Here is a 17,471-nt window from a genome sequence, read left to right on the forward strand (position 1 = left end):
AAATTCAAAACACAAATCTTGAAATACATACAAGATTTTTCAAAAAGAGCAGATGTACAAGCTTGTATTTCTGCTATGTGTTATTAGCCAAAGTATAAAATATGGATAAATGGGTTGAAAACAATGCAGTGATGCTGCATTAAGGCATTTTGCTGGGGTTCCCTTCCCCTCAAGGATCCCTGGGGCTCCCCGGACCCCACTTTGTGAACCACTAAACTACAGCATAGAATGAGGAACAGAACAGCCAATCACATTCAGTGTTCACTGTGGTATGGGGACGATAAATCCTTGACGACCTTGCAGTTGAAAATGTAATTTGTTGACCTGGCGTCCTGTAGTTTGTATAGTTCCAATGCACAGATTATTTTGGAGCAGTGCTCCTGGAAGAAGCTAAGCTCCAACATCCGTCTTTGTCCGGTACAAAGCGTCCGGACAAAGCGCAAAAATGCTATCATGGATGCCAGGTTGAAGGCAGTTAAAGGGATATTCCACTTTCAACAGGGAGCAGTGGAAGGGCTTCTCTCCACATACAAACCCATTGTAACTTCAAACTTCATAAAAACACCCATTATTTTTTCTGGTGACTCATATTAGAGAGGGAGAGGCCCTGGGCCTGGAGGGCCTGGTAACATTTACATCAAATATCTAAATATTCAATCAAGCTAATTAAAAACTGTTCAGGGTATTCATAAAAGCCTGATTAGATGATAAAATTACCAAAAGTTTTTTTTGAAAGTGAAATATCCCTTTAATATAATTTGATTAGATTTGTTTTTGGTACAAAGTTGAGTGGGATTTTTTAACATTGGATTCACTGTAAACAAATCTAATATCCATCATCAGATGAACATTAGACGTCACGTGGCCAAAGTGTTTTACACAGAATTTCTATAACCCTGCCTGCCCTACAAGTGCAACCTGATACAAGGCACAAGTTGGCACCTTGACAGAGTGCATCTAGTTAAGTAGTGTGGTTACCAGGGCAGGAATTTCATGGCCTTGTGCCCCTCAAACCAATGGCATGACCTGAGGCCACAGTGGCCTTAATGCCCCTCAAACCAATGGCATGACCTGAGGCCACAGTGGCCTTAATGCCCCTCAAACCAATGGCATGACCTGAGGCCACAGTGGCCTTAATGCCCCAGCTGACTGAACCACTTTCTCCTCTGTCTCTGTCTTGCCAATATGTACAGTAGACACCGGTGTCTATTTCTTGTCATGTAGACACCAGTGTTTTGTTTTAGTTTTTTGAGATTCTGAAATCTTAACTCCCCCTAGTCCCCATCTTCTTTAAACCAATCCAGTGACTTTGATTGGTGCAGGACTGATCATGGATCAGATTGTAAATATAATATTAATCTATTTCACTGCAGAATGCAGATTAGGTTATCATCCCTAACCCTTAAATTCAACAAATTCTTTCAATGGACTAAACTAAAATCCTGTTTTATTTGATGGCCTTCCTGCCCTGGCATTTGGCCTTTTGTGCCCTCAAAAAATGGACAACACCAAAGGCCAAGTGGCCTTGCCCCTAAAATGATGACATTCCAGGCCTAGTGGTTACTATTGGTTATATAGGCAACCAGACTATTGTTTTTGTCCATTTTTGAGCGGTGCCAACCGTGCCTATGTCTGGCCTTGTGTGTATGAACACTGTTTTTGTATGAGCACGTATCTCCATGTATGGGGATAACTGACGTCACAGACAGAACGGCCCATACAAGGAGATGTGCACGTGTGTGGTGTTTGATAGCATTCGCACACAATTTCACCTCGAGTAAATCTGTTTTCAGTAAACTTTTCTGTAACCCCAAAAGTCCATTGAGTTCAATGGATGATTCTTGTCCCTTTTCTGATTGGACAATATGTATGTCCAATCAGACAGGGTTGGTCATGCTTCATGTGACATCACAATATCTAATATAAATGGTACGACAGAATGAATCAGTCTGGTTGCCCAGACTAGAGTACTTTATTTCCTTCCATCCATCTTTCTACTGTAGATAAACTATATTTTGCCACGCTACTCCTCCCACAGTTTTGGTGGCATGCACTAGGGCAATAGGTCAAATCGACCCGCTTCATTGTGACACGGGTGCATTTTGCTAAGAGATTAATTTATTTAAATGTATTTGTGAATTCATTTTCTCCATTGACTTTAACTAAAAAGAAGGTTTTTGAGACTGACACGTACATGGCACAGAATCAGGACACAGACTGATAAGGGCAAAATAGACAAGGACGTAAGGTGGTTGCACACTGCACTGCGTGTTTTCGTTGCGTTTTGGAAATCCGAAAGCCGTAGGCCAGGGAGAGAGAGAGGAAAGGGAGAGAGAGCAAGGGACTCAGTGCAACAGCTGCGAAAATTGGAAAAAATCAACCCTGGTTGATTTTTTCCGAAAATAAATACGAAACGGGCGGCAGTGTGCAAACGTGATTGACATAACGTGAGGTTGACTTCACTCCGATATTCGGACCGAAAAACGCAGCAGTGTTTGCAATGTGACTTGCGTCACAACAGCCACACTTGAAAATTAATTCCATCCTTGTCCCTTTTATGCCCATGTATGGAGATCCCTGATGTCATCAATATTAAGCCCATATCTGGGAATGCCCATACATGGACATATAATGTAAGTCTCTGTTGTTTCAGCTTCGTTTTGATGTAACAGTAAAGGTCCACTGAAAAGTTCAATGAAAACAGATTTACTTTAGGTGACAGAAAAAGGTTAATAGAAAACAAGTTCACTTCTGACCTAGAACAGTAGTCTTGGTCAACCACACGAATAGAACGGTCGCTTCCCCCACATCCACACTCTCTTGTGTTGACAGTGTGAGAGGTGATTTCTGTGACTTGCTCTAAGGAAGATTGAGATTGTGCTCGTCTTGGGCACCAGAAGGGGGGAAAAAAAGCAACAGATGCTGCAGTTGGAAGAACTGCACCCTTTTTCATATTTCTTATTGAGCATTTGAGCCACAGACCACCGTTTGATGAGTATTTAGCCTCTCAGATCCAAGACTTTGAATATTTTGTTGTCGTTGGATAAGGTTTTGTCCACAATTCCATGCTGTATTGATGTTGGTACAGTACCGAGTAAAGATGACAGGCAAAAAGTCAATCAAAAATAACAATTCAACATTCTCTAATTGACTTCTGGTAAATTAAGTAATAATGTAACTCTTTGAGAGCGTAAAATGATGTCCATTTGGTTTCATTTTACAGTCTCGAGTTAAAGATCTATAAGGATCCATTTGGTTACCAACGCTCGATTATTATGGTGGCACGAGGGTGCAAATGGGGGCCGGGCCCCCTCACTCAGACCACCTTGCCTCTTCCCTGCACATCAGTGAAAACCGGTTTTACCGAGTTGCAAATACTCTAAAACAAAGGCGACTTGCTTGAAACACACATTTGCAAAATGGTTGCAACCTTAAGCTCACGGACGGCCCTCTACGCCATTGAGTCCTGCCGCCGGGCCTGCTCCTTAGTCTGGGGGGGAGAGATGAGATCAAGTGTCGCTCTTCACGTCTTCGTTCCTGTTCTCCGTGGAGGAGGAGGAAGAGCTGAACAGCTCCAGCAGAGCTCCCACCGCTCCGAAGTAGCCCTCGTGCCTCAGGAAGAGGGCCTTGAGCTTCCCCTGCGACCAGTAGTCCATGGAGTAGGCCAGGATCTTCATGGAGAGCGCGTTCCCCCGGAGGAAGTTGCCCACGAACACCACCCTCTCCATCTTCTCGTTGAGCGCGCACATCTGGGAGATGGAGCCGATGTTGTTGGTGACCGTGACCAGCGTGGCGCGCGCCAGGTCCTCCTTGGACACCGCCTCGCGCTTGTCCTTGAGCGTCATGTTGCCGAAGCTGGACGCCACGATCCAGCCGGGCAGCCCGAAGTGCTCGTAGTCGCCGCCGTAGATGTCGCGCACCAGCTTGTCCACGGGGTCGCTCTCGCCCCGCGCCGCCATGTCCAGGGCCTCCTCGAAGCTGGAGCAGCCCGTCAGCAGGCTGCACAGGCCCAGGAAGGTGCCGCCGCCCAGGCTGCTCCCGGTGAGCCGCTTGTAGTCGGTCTCCGACCTTACAGCCATGATGCTGACCCCGGAGCCGATGTTGACCAGCAGCAGAGGGTAAGGGTTCTCCAGCGAGAAGGGCCTCTCCACGCAGCGCTCCTTGTCCGCGGGCGTGTCGAAGTAGAAGCACTCCGACTCGGAGGGCGGGTGGCCGGACGTCACCGAGTCGATGTAGAGCACGCCACGGACCAGGCACTCCAGCTCGTCCAGCTTGCGGAGCCGCAGGTCCACCATCCGGCGGAAGTCGGCCTCGAACTTGTACGCGCCGCCGCCGGTGGCGCACAGCGCCGTGTGCAGGCCGGGCGAGAAGCGCTTGTCGCGCCCCATCTGGAGGAAGGCCGGGAGGTCGTGCGTGGGGAAGCGGATGAAGTGCAGGCTCCCCGTGCGGCCGCACACGCTCAGGTCGCGGAGCTCCAGGTGCACGTCCCGGATGCCCGTGCTGCCATAGGCCGTGTTGGACGTCAGGTAGCGGCGGATGCTCCGCAGGCTCTCCACCTCCTCCTGCTCCTCCTCGCGCTCCTCCTCCGCCGTGATGTCCTTCGGCTCAAAGTAGACCAGCTTCACCAGCGAGCCGCCGATGTCCATGCCGAACCACGGGAACGGCGGGCGACTCTTTCTGGCCGATTCGACCCGGTGTGGCGATGTCATCATCGGCGATGCGGAGCTTCCGGTGGCCGTGTCGGTGTCATTGCGCGCGTCGGTGTCATTGTGTGCGGCGGGGTCGTTCACAAAATGATTGAACATGTCCTTCTTGGTGCGCGGCTGCTTCGCGGGCATTTCGTCCCCATCAGTGGCTTCGTTGTCACGCTGGACGTCACCGAACACCATTGAAAGCCCGTTGTTGAAGAACCCTAATAATGGGGCCGGTGCCCCGCTGACACGTCCATTTATATCTATCAGATTCTCCCAATTTGGTGCATCGGGTCTACTCCCTGATTGGCTAGAGTATTCCGACGTCACGGTATGACAACCCTTATTAAGAACCCTGTCTTGTTTAAGGTCAGCAATTACCAAAAGTGCCCATAAATTAGGCTGCTTTAAGTCACTAAAAATACGTCCATACAATGTCCTACTCCTATAGTGATGATGTCAAGATCATCCCCTAAGGTCAGTGCATCACTCTAGGCTTGTATAAGGCCATTAAAGGGACCCCTGATAATAATCATATTTGAACTGGGGACCCCCCATAATAATTACATTGTCAAATGACCCGTCAGCAGGCTGCATAGGCCCAGGAAGGTGCCGCCGCCCAGGCTTCTCCCGGTGAGCCGATTGTAGCTTGCCAAGTCACCTGCCTTAGTAACCTGTTGCTAACTTGGCATTGGACAAGGACGGGTTTAGGAGGGGCATAGCGACTGGTCAATTCAAATTTGTGTTTCATTGTTATAATTTATCACACACATCTGTAATTTACTAGAAAGGTGCCATTTTCGAAAATTGCAAGAGTGGTTGCCTATTTAGTGGGGGGGGTCCCTGCTTCATCTCTCTCTCAACTAGGGGGTCCTTGGCCTGAAAGTTGAAGAGGGAATTGCATAAATAGAGGTGGAATGAGTTCCCAACAGGCATGTATTAATGGTTCTGCCAATATGAGCCCTCCCCTCCACCCCACTCTATATTTGTTCTGAAACTGTGGTCACATCCTGTTGACGGACCCGTCTTGTGGGAACTCGTGTGTGGTCTCAGGGGAGAGTGTTTTCTGCTGGTGTTTCAGTCCGAGTGTATCAAAGGGTGCGTTCGGAAATGCGCACCGGGTGTGGTTAGGGTTAGGGTTAGGCATAGTTTTACTGAGGTTAAGGTTAGGGTTAGGGTTGAGTTTAGGCATAGTTTTACAGAGGTTAGGGTTAGGATTAGGCACTCACTACACTGAGTACACACCCGGTGCGCATTTCCGAACGCACCCTTTGATAAACTCGGACTGAAACACCAGCAGAAAACACTCCCGTGGTCTCAGATCCACTGTCACTCCAGGCTATGGGATGATGGGATGACTGGACTAGCCTAAACTCAATCCACCCATGTGAACACAAGGGATATTGTCTGATTAAACCAGGCTAAGTCTGAAACTCCATGTGGAACTCCAAATTCGGGCAGGACGGATGATGTCATATTGATTTTGTAATGGACTGATGTAAAACATTCTAATATACAGTACTTTTATAATAAACTAGACCAGGTCAACCTGGTTGTGCCAGACCCCCTGTCTGTCATCATCATTTATGACATCATACCTTTTGTAGGCATGTCATCATCATGTCATCATCATATATACCCTTTATATAGAAAAGGGACAGACCGACATTTGCTTATGTAGGCCTACCCATTTCATGGGTCTGGCAACAAAAAACAGGAAACAGCTGACCAAAATAGGGATAGCAGCTTAAAAGTTGCTTAAAAAATCAAACCTCGGTTCGAAGTGAAGCGGTGAACTGTTATTCTATGTGTTCTAGAGTTATGAACTCTGTGATCTATACATTCTTTATATTCTGAATGAATGAATGATTTTATCTGGAGGGCCGAATTGTCATTTGAAGCTTGACCAATCCTCAAAGTACCCAATCATCAGACCGGGACGGACACTACACACATATTCTGGACGTACGGAACAGATAAAACCACCTGTTCATTCTGGACTGAAATGACCATATATGGACATGGGACACATTTTTGTTTTTGAAAAAACCTATTTATTCTGGACTGATATTCTGGACGTACGGGACAGATAAAACCTGTTCATTCTGGACTGAAATGACCATATATGGACATGGGACACACATTTTGTTTTTGAAAAAACCTGTTTATTCTGGACTGAGTACACAAGGCCACTCATTGGAAGCGGCTTTCACCGCTTCAAAAAATAAATCACACTAGTGTGAAGTGAAAGGTGCTATACAGTATACCGGTAGGCCTATATGAGTTGATTTCATTAAGCGTCCCGTGAAGCTTGGCCAATGTGACCCTGTAGGCGTACAACACATTTTCAGTGTTTTGTGGCGAGAGCTTAGGCCAGATGTACAGTAGGCCACGTTTCACAGCCACCTCATGGCCCTCCCCTAAATTACTAGAAATGTCACCAACCAATCATCAAGGACGATGATACATGAAAGAAGAAGAGCCCGGACAAAGCCAGATGTTGGAGCTTAGCTCCTTCCAGGAGCACCGCTCAAAAAAAGGTAAATAAATTATTCACATTATCATCACATACGTATATGATCTATACCCTTTATCACTTTTTATAATGGAAGTCAATGAGTCACGTGTGTCTGTCCAATCCAGGGCTTACGTAGAATCCCATATAGGCCTACTTCTGTGAAATATTTAACTTGGAACTTTTGGAACGTAGAATTGGGCCAATCCAGGGCTAATGTAGAATCCCATATAGGCCTACTTCTGTGAAATCTTTAACTTGGAACTTTTCTGGGGGCTCAGGTTCTCCAGATTTGGGCAGAGCTTATAGGCTGGCTCCAGCCCTTCAATCACTAGCCACGGTCATTAAAAAAAAATCACACCCAGACAGTGTGAAGTAAGCGGTGTTCTTTAGTTAGTTGATTAACTGTTAAATCCTTGCACTTCAACCCCCAGCGTTTGTATTCTGGGGTGAAAGCCTTCGCCAAAGCAGCAACAGCAGCAGATCTGACACAATCAAATAGGCATGTCGGTTTAAAAGTTCTAAAAAAGGGGACTCTTTAGAATTCAAAGTCTTCGTCCGCCATGTCAATGAAACAGGCAAACTTGTCCCGCTGGGACTTGTTGTAGATCCTCTCGATGGGAACGTCGAAGCTCTTGCACCAGGCCACGGAGATCCGCGGGTCCAGGTAGTTGAGCTTGGACGTGCCCAGGGCGACCTGCTTGTTCTCCTCACGGTCGGTGGCCAGCATCTCCAGCTTCACCAGCTGCTCCTCGAACCTCAGGATCGCCTTCCTCCTGCTCTCCAGGGTCTTCCTGGACTTCTCGCTCCGCCGCTCTTTGTGCTCGGCCTTGGCCTTCTTCGCCTCCCTCTTGGCGACCGAGAGCTGCTCCTTCTTGGCGTCGATCTTGCTCAGCAGGTTCTGCATGGACGCCTCGAAGGTCTTGGGCAGCGCCCTCTGGTGGTTGCAGAGGATGGCGACGGCCCTGTTGGCCCTGTTGTAGGACAGGAGCTTGGCGGGGACGCTGTCGTGGGCTTTGGTGAGCTCCTTGAGCTGCTGCTGCAGGGTGATGGAGGCGTTGTAGGTGCGGAACACCTTGGCCGTCAGGCCTTCCATCAGCTCCTGGAGGTGCTTGTTCAGGATGCCGGTGTTGAGGCGGTCGAACAGGTCGTCCCCGGGCTGCTTGTTCTCCATGAAGTGCTGGAGGCTCCTGAACACCCTCCTCTCCACGGGCACCGTGTTGTTGTAGCGGATGCAGTCCTTGCCGAGGAAGTCGAACTCCACCACGTACTCCTGGCCGTCCTTCTCTGGGTATAGGCGGATGTGCTCCACGCGGAGGGAGCAGCAGCCCACTGTGTCCGCCGTCTCCCCTTCCTCCTTCTCGTTGCCAGCTCTCAGGGCGAGCCTGTCGATGAAGTAGAGCGCCACGGCCCTCTGCCGGACCCTCATCTCCTTGGACTTCCAGTCGTCGCGGTACTGGGCCCTGATGCGGTCCACGCACTTCTTCAGCTGGCGGGCCGTCTCGAATTTCTGCACGTCCTTCTCCCCCTTGACCCTGGAGCTGGGGTTCAGCATGATGTACTTCATGGAGCCTTTGATGTTGTCTGCCCAGGACACGAGCCAGGTCACTTTGTTTTCGTAGCGAACCTCCTTCCAGTGTCTGCCCGGGGGAGGCTTGGGGCACTTGCCTTTGCTGCAGTTGATGATGCAGTCCTCGGGTTTTATCCTATGCTTCAGCATGCCCATCTTGGGGTGAGCTCCCCTGCCCCGGAAAAGACCAGGCGGCTCAGTGCGGAAGTTAGCGACGCGCTCCTTCTGGTCGTCCATGGTACAGAAGCCATACTCCTGCAGGAGGCGCTCGTTTTCATCCTTGATCTTCTGTTTCTCTTCCCTCGACATTGCCCTCCTGGCCTCCGATTGAGCCTTGAAGTAGTTGCTCATTCCGTTGAAGTCACACTTTGTCAGGTCTTTGATCTTAGCCCTTTCCTCCGCCGTCATTTCCTTCTGCCAGTCTCTGAAGAAGTTTTCCCTGAAGATGTCCTTTGTGACGTACTCGTGGTCCAGCATTTTTGCGTAGAAGGTGGCCACTTCCTCAGCTGCCGGGCTGAGCTTCATGTGCTCCCCATCATAGTAAAACATGACATTGTCGGGAAGAGGTTCATATTCTGGTGTGAACACGGGTCCTTTGTGTTCCAGATCAGTCCACTTGGTGCCATCTGTGTACCTGTGTGTCTCATTCCACCACTTGTAGGGGAAATCAGAGCTACTGTCACCGTTCCCTTCTCTTTTGAGAGAATGCTCGTGTTTAGGCATGGCATTGTCACAGTCGTCTTGCATCCTTTTCCTGGCCCTATTTTCATCTCCAGTCTTTATTTTCTTGGGCTTGAAATCGGAGCTACTGTCACCGTTCCCTTCTCTTTTGAGAGAATGCTCATGTTTAGGCATGGCATTGTCACAGTCGTCTTGCATCCTTTTCCTGGCCCTATTTTCATCTCCAGTCTTTATTTTCTTGGGCTTGAAATCAGAACTATTGTCGCCGTTCCCGTCTCTTTTCAGAGAATGCACGTGTTTAGGCATGGCCAGGTGGAAAGGGTCATTATCGGGTTGATACTTCACACGCGGAGGACTAGCAAAGACATCACCTTTCTCCTTCTTGTTCTTGACGTCCAAGAGCTTTGCCTTGTCGTCCCTCTTCCTCTCTTTATGCTTGAGCTTGTCCTTGTGTCTGTCCTCGTCCACACTGCTGTGCTTGCGCTTTGTCCTGTCCCTCTCCCTGTCCCTATGCTTTCTGCCGGACGAGTCCTTGTGGTTGCCGGACCTCTCCCGTTCCTTTTCTTTCCTGTGCTCCCGGTGCTTCTTGTGTTTCTTCTCTTTGTACTTGTACAAGTCATTCACAGAGGAGCCACAGTCGATCTGGGCCTGGGAAGAAGGATGCCCACTCATTTCCTATGCTCTATCTGATCAAAACGGACAAGGCCACAAAAGTTATGAGACCAAAAGAATCTTAAGAAGTCAAAGACGAAGGATGCACGCAGAATGAAGAGAGAGGATGACAATCTTTGCCTTTAAGGACTTCAAGGACCTGCGTCAATTGATGTCAGAGTCACAAATGAGTTCAATAGCAGTAGGGCATGCACTGAATGCCGACAAGCGAGGAAGATGTGAGCCCGTCAGTAGTGTGACGTCAGTACCATGACGTCAGTGCCGTGACGTCAGTGCCATGACATCAGGAGACATGCTGCGTGATGCATTGTGAGCTTGTAAATCTGCTATTTAGATTAGTTCTTAAACAGTTTCTGAGCGGTGCTTACCGCTCGTTTAGGTGGCTTTGTGTTTTCCCCGTGTGTTTTTACAAGGGTCTTCTCGTTGGATGATCGTAAGATTGACCTAAGCTTTCCAAGGGTTTTCCGTGGGTTATCACTACACGTGACATGATGTCGCAGGATATCAAAATGTGAAGTAGGCTACAAAATGAGCACCGCTCAGTTCACACTGATTTGATTTTATTCCCCAATTGATGACATGTCTTAGATCTTTGTATTGTGGCCTCCTAGTGGCGCTATAATATAATAAGTAAATGTGAAAAGGGTGCCATGTCTTCTTGGCCCTTTCACTGCATTCATGAATTGAGGCATTTTGTTCCATAAAAAGTTCAAAAAACAGTTTTACAAAAGTCAACCTGCTGTTGGCGCTATAACAGGCCAATGGCATGTGTTCCTTAAAGGGGCACTCCACCACTTTTCAACCTATCTTCATATAATAGGTCCTCACTAATGTTCATGATAAAATATCCCAAAAAAAAATCTACTCAGTTTGGGTCTCATAGGAGAGCTGTGGGTGGGTCAAATCCTTCCTACCGGTGACATCATCAATGGGAAATGCAAGCTAATAGAAACTGCAGGCTTTCTATTCCTGAAAAAGTTTTTTTTTTTCAAAAATATTATTATTATTTTTTTTGTCAAACGATGATGTCACCGGTAGGAAGGATTTGACAGCTCTCCTATGAGACCCAGACTGAATAGAAAAAAATTGTGCTATTTTATCATGAACATTAGTGAGGACCTATTATATGAAGCTAGGTTGAAAAGTGGTGAACTACTCCTTTAACCTAGTGGGAATGGGCATGCAGAAGTCGCAGGCTGCGTTCATGATTTGAGGCATTTTGTTCTTCCTCAGGCTATATACTGTATGTGCATGCACAATTTTATAAAAATTGTGTTCGTGATTTGAGGCATTTTGTTCAAAATGGACCAATCCTGCAAACTTTGGAACCCAATGTTAGCCAATTAAGAATATGAAATATCAGACCCTATTATGTTCCCTCAGCCCCATGTTAGGTTTTGGGGTCAGATTTAGGCATAGTTTTTACTGAAGTTAGGGTCAGGGTTTGGGTTAGGTTCAAGGCAAAATCGTTAACATTCACCAGGTTAGCATTCACCCGCATGGCTGAGGGAACATAGGGCTGAGAAATTATGTATTTTCTTTATATTACACACCCCTGAATTCATGGAGATTTTTCTTAATGTTGCATTGCATTCTTGTACCTATATTTGTTCCAGATTGATATATCCTATGCATTTGTTATATTGTTGTTGATGTTCTGACACATTATCTTGCTTATTATAGTGATGTATTATCTGCTTATTGTAAGTCGCTTTGGACTAAAAGCGTCTGCTAAATGCCTAAACTGTAAACTGTGTCAGCAGAAGACTCAATTGACTCAATTATTGCTGATTAGCAACAGCAGTGCATGTTCGTAAGTGGTGGCAGTTGTTTACCTGTGCCTGCAGTAAAATAATACACTGATGGACTAATCACCATGCCTGTTATGTTGTCATTAAGTTCACACATCTTAAGGTAAGACAGCACTTTTAAGGAGTTACTGCTGGCTTGTTCTCTTCACAGTTTGTATTTGCTGCATTTGGAGTTAAACTGGTCTGTCTGTAACTGCTCTGTTCAGGTGATACTGTTGAGTTGTGTTGTTTCATAGTGGGCTGATGAATAGAATCAGTCAAATTGATTGATTATCAATACATTGCAGGACATTTCTCTGTTCTGCTGTCTAACCATAGCCACTCTGAGAACATAATTGCTCATTAAAGGAAATGACAGTTGATTAGCACATTGTGTTGCGTACTAGGGCTACATCATTTCTGTTTATAGGTGTAGGCATTTGGAAAGGCTTATGTTGTCACAAGCCATTGCACACTGACATGTTACAATGTAGCCTTTGTTTGGTATACTACTTTATAGCCTGAGTGTGTGGTGGCCTTTGATAGTAATGCTGTCATGATGTGACCTTTGCCATACCTTAGCTTTTGCTGAAATGACGCCACTGTGAAGACCCCTGCTCTAGACAGGGGTCTTCAACAGAGACCTTTACGGCAGGGGTGTCCAAAGTGCAGCCCAGGGGCCAAATGCGGCCAGGCCCAGAGGAGTAGTGTATTTTATTGTGTATTATAAATGGCCCGCCGGCACCATTAAACAAGAACACTTTCTCAGAGTATAATTTGTCAGGATTGACAACAGTTCCCTGTTGTCTATTTAATTGTATTTTTCACCTTGTACGTCTGGTTACATTTGGTGATGTGAAATAAGGTGAAGACCATCAACATAACATATTGATGATGCTAGTTAAATAAAATATCGTAATTGCGGTGCATATGGGGGTGGGCGATATGGTGATAAATATCGTTGAGACGATACAATTTCTCCACAATATGCCTTTTCAGAGATATCGTATATATTGTGATACAATGAGTGAGCCTTCCTGACAGGAGAAATCCTGTTGAATTGTTAATACAGAGATTCATTGCAGAATTCATTTAAACCTGCATTTTGGTCTAAATCAGTGGTTCTCAAACTTTACAATGTCAAGGTCTCCCCTTAACTCTTGACAGCATACAAATGAAACCAAATGGTCCCGTAAGGGTCCATTTGGTTTCATTTGTATGCTGTCAAGAGTTACATACTTGTAAGGGTCAATTTAGACCTCCCAAAAGGATCTTTTTCTTTTAGTTTTTGTTACCTTATAGGTGGTTGTACCGTTAAGTAACTTGACAAATATCCATACAAATCAACATGAAAAAATTATCGTGATAAGATCGCGTATCGTGATACAGCTTAAAAAAATATTGTGATATTGTATTTTTCCATATCGCCCACACCTAGGTGCATATGTATGTGCTTTGTTACGGCCCGAACCGAAAGTACATTTTGTCAGGAGATCTAGTCGGCCCTTGGGTGTATTTTCTAATGTGGCCCCCTTTGAACAAAGTTTGGACACCACTGCTCTACGGTAGCCGCAAATTGCAACACTAGATCTTTTTATAATCGGATGAATCTAGGGTTGCAATACCTCCCATAGGCAGCCAATGCATCAAAACAGTTTTTAGCTATCTGATTGTATTAAACGACGTCAAACTCACCAATATTGCAGCTGTATGGAAAGCTTGGAGTATCCTCTTTCTATCTGCAAAGTGCTTGTTTCAGAAAATCCACCATAGACATGTTATGAGCTACTTTCTATCACGAAATTGGCTTCAGGTGATTATTTTTTCTAAGTGCTGGAGTTTGGAAGCGCTCGTGGGAAGTCACTCAGCGGTCCTGTGTACCAGCTGGTTCTAAATGACACATAATGCAGGAGGCAGCGGGGCGCTGCGTTATAGAAGACGAGCGCTTCCGAAGTTCAACACTTAGAAAATAAACCATGTCTGCTCGGATTTCTTGACAGAAAGTAGCTAATAACATGTCTACGGTGGATTTTTATGAAAGAAATTCTTTGCAGACAGAAAGAGGACACTCCGAGCTTTCCATAGAGCCCCAGTATAGGTGAATTTGAAGTTGTTTATTAAAATCAGATAGCAAAAAAACTGTTTCGATCCATTGGCTGCCTATGGGAGGTATTGCAACCCTAGATTCATCCGATTAAAATAAAATCTAGTGTTGCAATTTGCGGCTAGCTCTACGGGGTCCTCAGGGTGACTACGGGGGGGCCACCAGATCTTTGTGTGATACAAAGATCATTGAAGGTATTTTCTTTTTTACATTAACCACTTGAACCCTATATCATTCCTATTCTGAAGATAACTTTAGACAAAAATAGCAAATCTAACAAGCTCACACAGCTTTGTGGATCAGCTGTTTCTGGCAGAGAGGTTTGGTGTAGAGGGGGAAAAGAGCCGACCAAGTACGGAGTGAAAGGTCAAGTTTACTAAGCATTGGTTGTTTATGTGGTTGAATGTATGAAAATATACATTAACATGTCATGCATACAGTACATACACTGATGAATGCTGTCAAACAAGTCAATGAAGCTATATGAAATCTATGTAAAAGTTTAATCTTCAACAGTTGGGGGGTCCCTCCATCTCTCTCAGCTTGGGGGTCCTTGGCCTGAAATAACGTTGAAGACCCCTGCTCTAGAGCAGTGGTTCTCAACATGTGGGTCAGGCCCCCCAGAGGGGTCCCCAAATTATTTTGGAACTATTTTCACAATGGAATAGATCAAGTCAAACTAAATGTAATGCCAACGCCTACAATTCCAAGTGCTTGTGCAGGGTGGGGGGTCCCCAGTTCAAATATGATTATTTTGGGGGTCGTGGCCTGAAAAGGTTGAGAAGCACTGCTCTAGAGTCATGTTTATACCATTGGTCTTGTGGTTAGAGTAGGGTTTCTCAAAGTGTCCAGGCCAGGGGTGTCCAGAATACTTTGAGAATATTTGGAATTCATCACTTCAGTAAGTTCAGTTTAACCACTTATACTTGGTAAAACAGACTGGAGTTGCACTGTATTTGGTGCATTCTTTTCCAGCCCACTGTACAAGCCTCTTTTACCAAAAATGGCAAATCTACAAGCTCACAAAGTTACAGGGGTGCCCTGAGCAACAAAAAAAAAATGTTTGAGAACCACTGGGTTAAGAGTGTCCACGCGGTTTCTCTACCCCTGTGCTATCCCAGCTATGCCGTGTATCATACAGTAAATGATTAAAGGCAGCTACAAACTTGCAAATAGTACTCTATCTTGAACCAAGAACCTTCGGTGTACAAAGCAAGCACTGTCTTATTATCTCCCGCATGCACCACAGAAGCATTTAGGTACTGTACTGTATGTGTGGCAACTAATTATTTTGCTGTTAGACACAGAGTGGGGTTGACGATCTTGCAATATGGAATTGAACCATCTGCTTCTGTAGTCTCTGGTCTTAAAGATCTGTGTTTTACCACTGTACCACTCTATGGTTCGTACTTGTGTTAATGTGTTGCGTGCTCTTCAGTCAAAGATTACAGGCAGGTACAAGTTTGGTTTTGTGATATTACATACCTGGCTGCATAACCCATAATGGACAAGTCTAATATAATGATTATTTGTGATGCTATGCCAGTATGCTGGTCAGTATTCTGGTGTCAGTATCCTAGGCTCTGTGGACCCTTCTGAACGGCACTGGGCTACTATTTAGACCAGGGGTGGTCAACTTTGATGATGGAGATGGCCACTATATTTCTACATTCACGCCAGAGGGCCACATTGTATATACTGTCGGGCAGAAACCTATTACAGTATCTTCATTTGTCACACAAAAGTTAGATGAGCTATTTATGCTACTTTTGGAATTGGGATCCTGAAACAGAATGTTTTAATTCAATTTCAAATGCATTTAGTTATGTGAACTTATGTGAACTTTATGAACCTAAACACAAATACATTGGACATAAAAAAAAGACAATACAATTTTAATACTAGTTAAGCTACTAATATAGACTGTAAGTAATTAAAATAAGTCATGTTTGCATGTTTGGAATTGTAACAGCTGAAATCAATAATATATCCGTATTCCAATATTAACCTGTGGGCCGCATTAAGTGAAGGTGGGGGCCGCATGTGGCCCCCGCCGGGCCGCCAGTTTCCCATGTATGATTTAGACCAGTCTGAACAAGTTGGAGGGGTCAGAAAGCCATCCCTGGGGCTCTGCCATTGTAAAGTTTCACAGGCTGAAAAACATGGTGTCAATATCATGGTCAGTATTCTAGTTCACAAAGCTTGTAGATGTCCTATTTTTAAATGGCCCAAATGTTTATAGGGCTGAAGTGGTTACATGTATGTTTTGTTGCGACCGTAGGGAGCAGTTGGTATGAAAACCTCCGCTTTATGTCAGTCACACGGTCACACCTCATGTCACGCTCCATATATGGCCGTCCTTGTCCCTTTAATGCCCATATATGGGAGATCCCTGATGTCATCAATATTAAGCCCATATCTGTCAATGCCCATATATGGACATATTGTGTCAGTCTCATGTGGTCTCAGCTTCTCGCCCTTAGGGCTCTCTTGCACATTCTTCAGAGAAAGATTAAAGCCAGGTAATAACTTGGGGGGGAGGTAGATTTGAATGAGGGACCTTCTGTTTATGAAACATTAACATTTCTCCTATGCTATAATAGAGGCGCAGAAGCTGTACTGTTGTAAGCCACACTCACATTTTCGGCTAATCAAGTTCTGTATCTCTACCACAGAATACAGTGTTTACTTTCTTTGAGAAACAAACACACTCTAATGTCTGTACCGATAGTTTTAGTCACCTACCGATACCTGTATCGATTAAAACAATGGTCCAATTTGTGTACAGAATTACATTACTTTATTTATATTGAATATTGTTACATTTGTAAAAAAAAAATAAAAAAAAAAGGAAAAAAAAGGAATATGTTGATGCCATAGCAGAATGTCCAATAACATATTTACTTCACTCTTCAGTGGATAACAATGGCATTGATCAATGCCATAACCACTTAAACCCAACTAGGTCCGCTATAGCCATACATCGTAGATCGGCTATTTTTGTAGAATGTTCGGCGGAGAATCGAGATGGCTAGGTGTTTGAGTGAACTCGTAAAGTCTTAAGGAATGACAACAGAACCCAAGGTCCCCAGGAGTGTCTCTCTGTGTGTAGAATATTCCTTCTGTTGCTGTTTTTCGGAAACATGTTTCTCACAGACTGTCAAAAGTTTTGCGTCGTGCAACATGTTTTTTATGTATTTTTATGATAAATAAATATATCAATCAATCGATCAAGAATCTTGGAACGTCCAAACAGTCTGGAACCTTCTAGGATTTTAACGATTCCGTTTCCTTGACGATTCCCTTGTAACTGTCCGATTCCTTAACGGTTTCCTTTAGCGATTCCTATAGGGGGTCCCATTGGACCCTAACAGGTCTGTAACTCTGAGAATGTACAAATAGAACCAAATGGACCCTTACAGGTCTGTAAAGGGGAACACACACTGGA

At 45.3% G+C, this 17,471-nt stretch overlaps 2 protein-coding genes across 2 annotated transcripts; both read right to left on the minus strand.

The window, feature by feature from the left end:
• Window positions 1–3,509: 3,509 nt before the first annotated feature.
• On the minus strand, window positions 3,510–4,889 carry LOC308299860 (pantothenate kinase 3-like; the record flags this gene model as incomplete). Its single annotated transcript, XM_080743643.1, has 1 exon — window positions 3,510–4,889. The coding sequence occupies one exon, from the start codon at window positions 4,887–4,889 to the stop codon at window positions 3,510–3,512; it is 1,380 nt and encodes a 459-aa protein (XP_080599769.1).
• Window positions 4,890–7,744: 2,855 nt separating this feature from the next.
• LOC308299351 (DNA topoisomerase 1-like) lies at window positions 7,745–9,427 on the minus strand (the record flags this gene model as incomplete). Its single annotated transcript, XM_080743125.1, has 1 exon — window positions 7,745–9,427. The coding sequence occupies exon 1, from the start codon at window positions 9,323–9,325 to the stop codon at window positions 7,745–7,747; it is 1,581 nt and encodes a 526-aa protein (XP_080599251.1). The 5' UTR covers window positions 9,326–9,427.
• Window positions 9,428–17,471: the final 8,044 nt, after the last annotated feature.

This window comes from Nannobrachium achirus, assembly GCF_963921795.1.
Source record: "Nannobrachium achirus genome assembly, chromosome: 15".
NCBI classification, from domain to species: Eukaryota; Metazoa; Chordata; class Actinopteri; order Myctophiformes; family Myctophidae; genus Nannobrachium; species Nannobrachium achirus.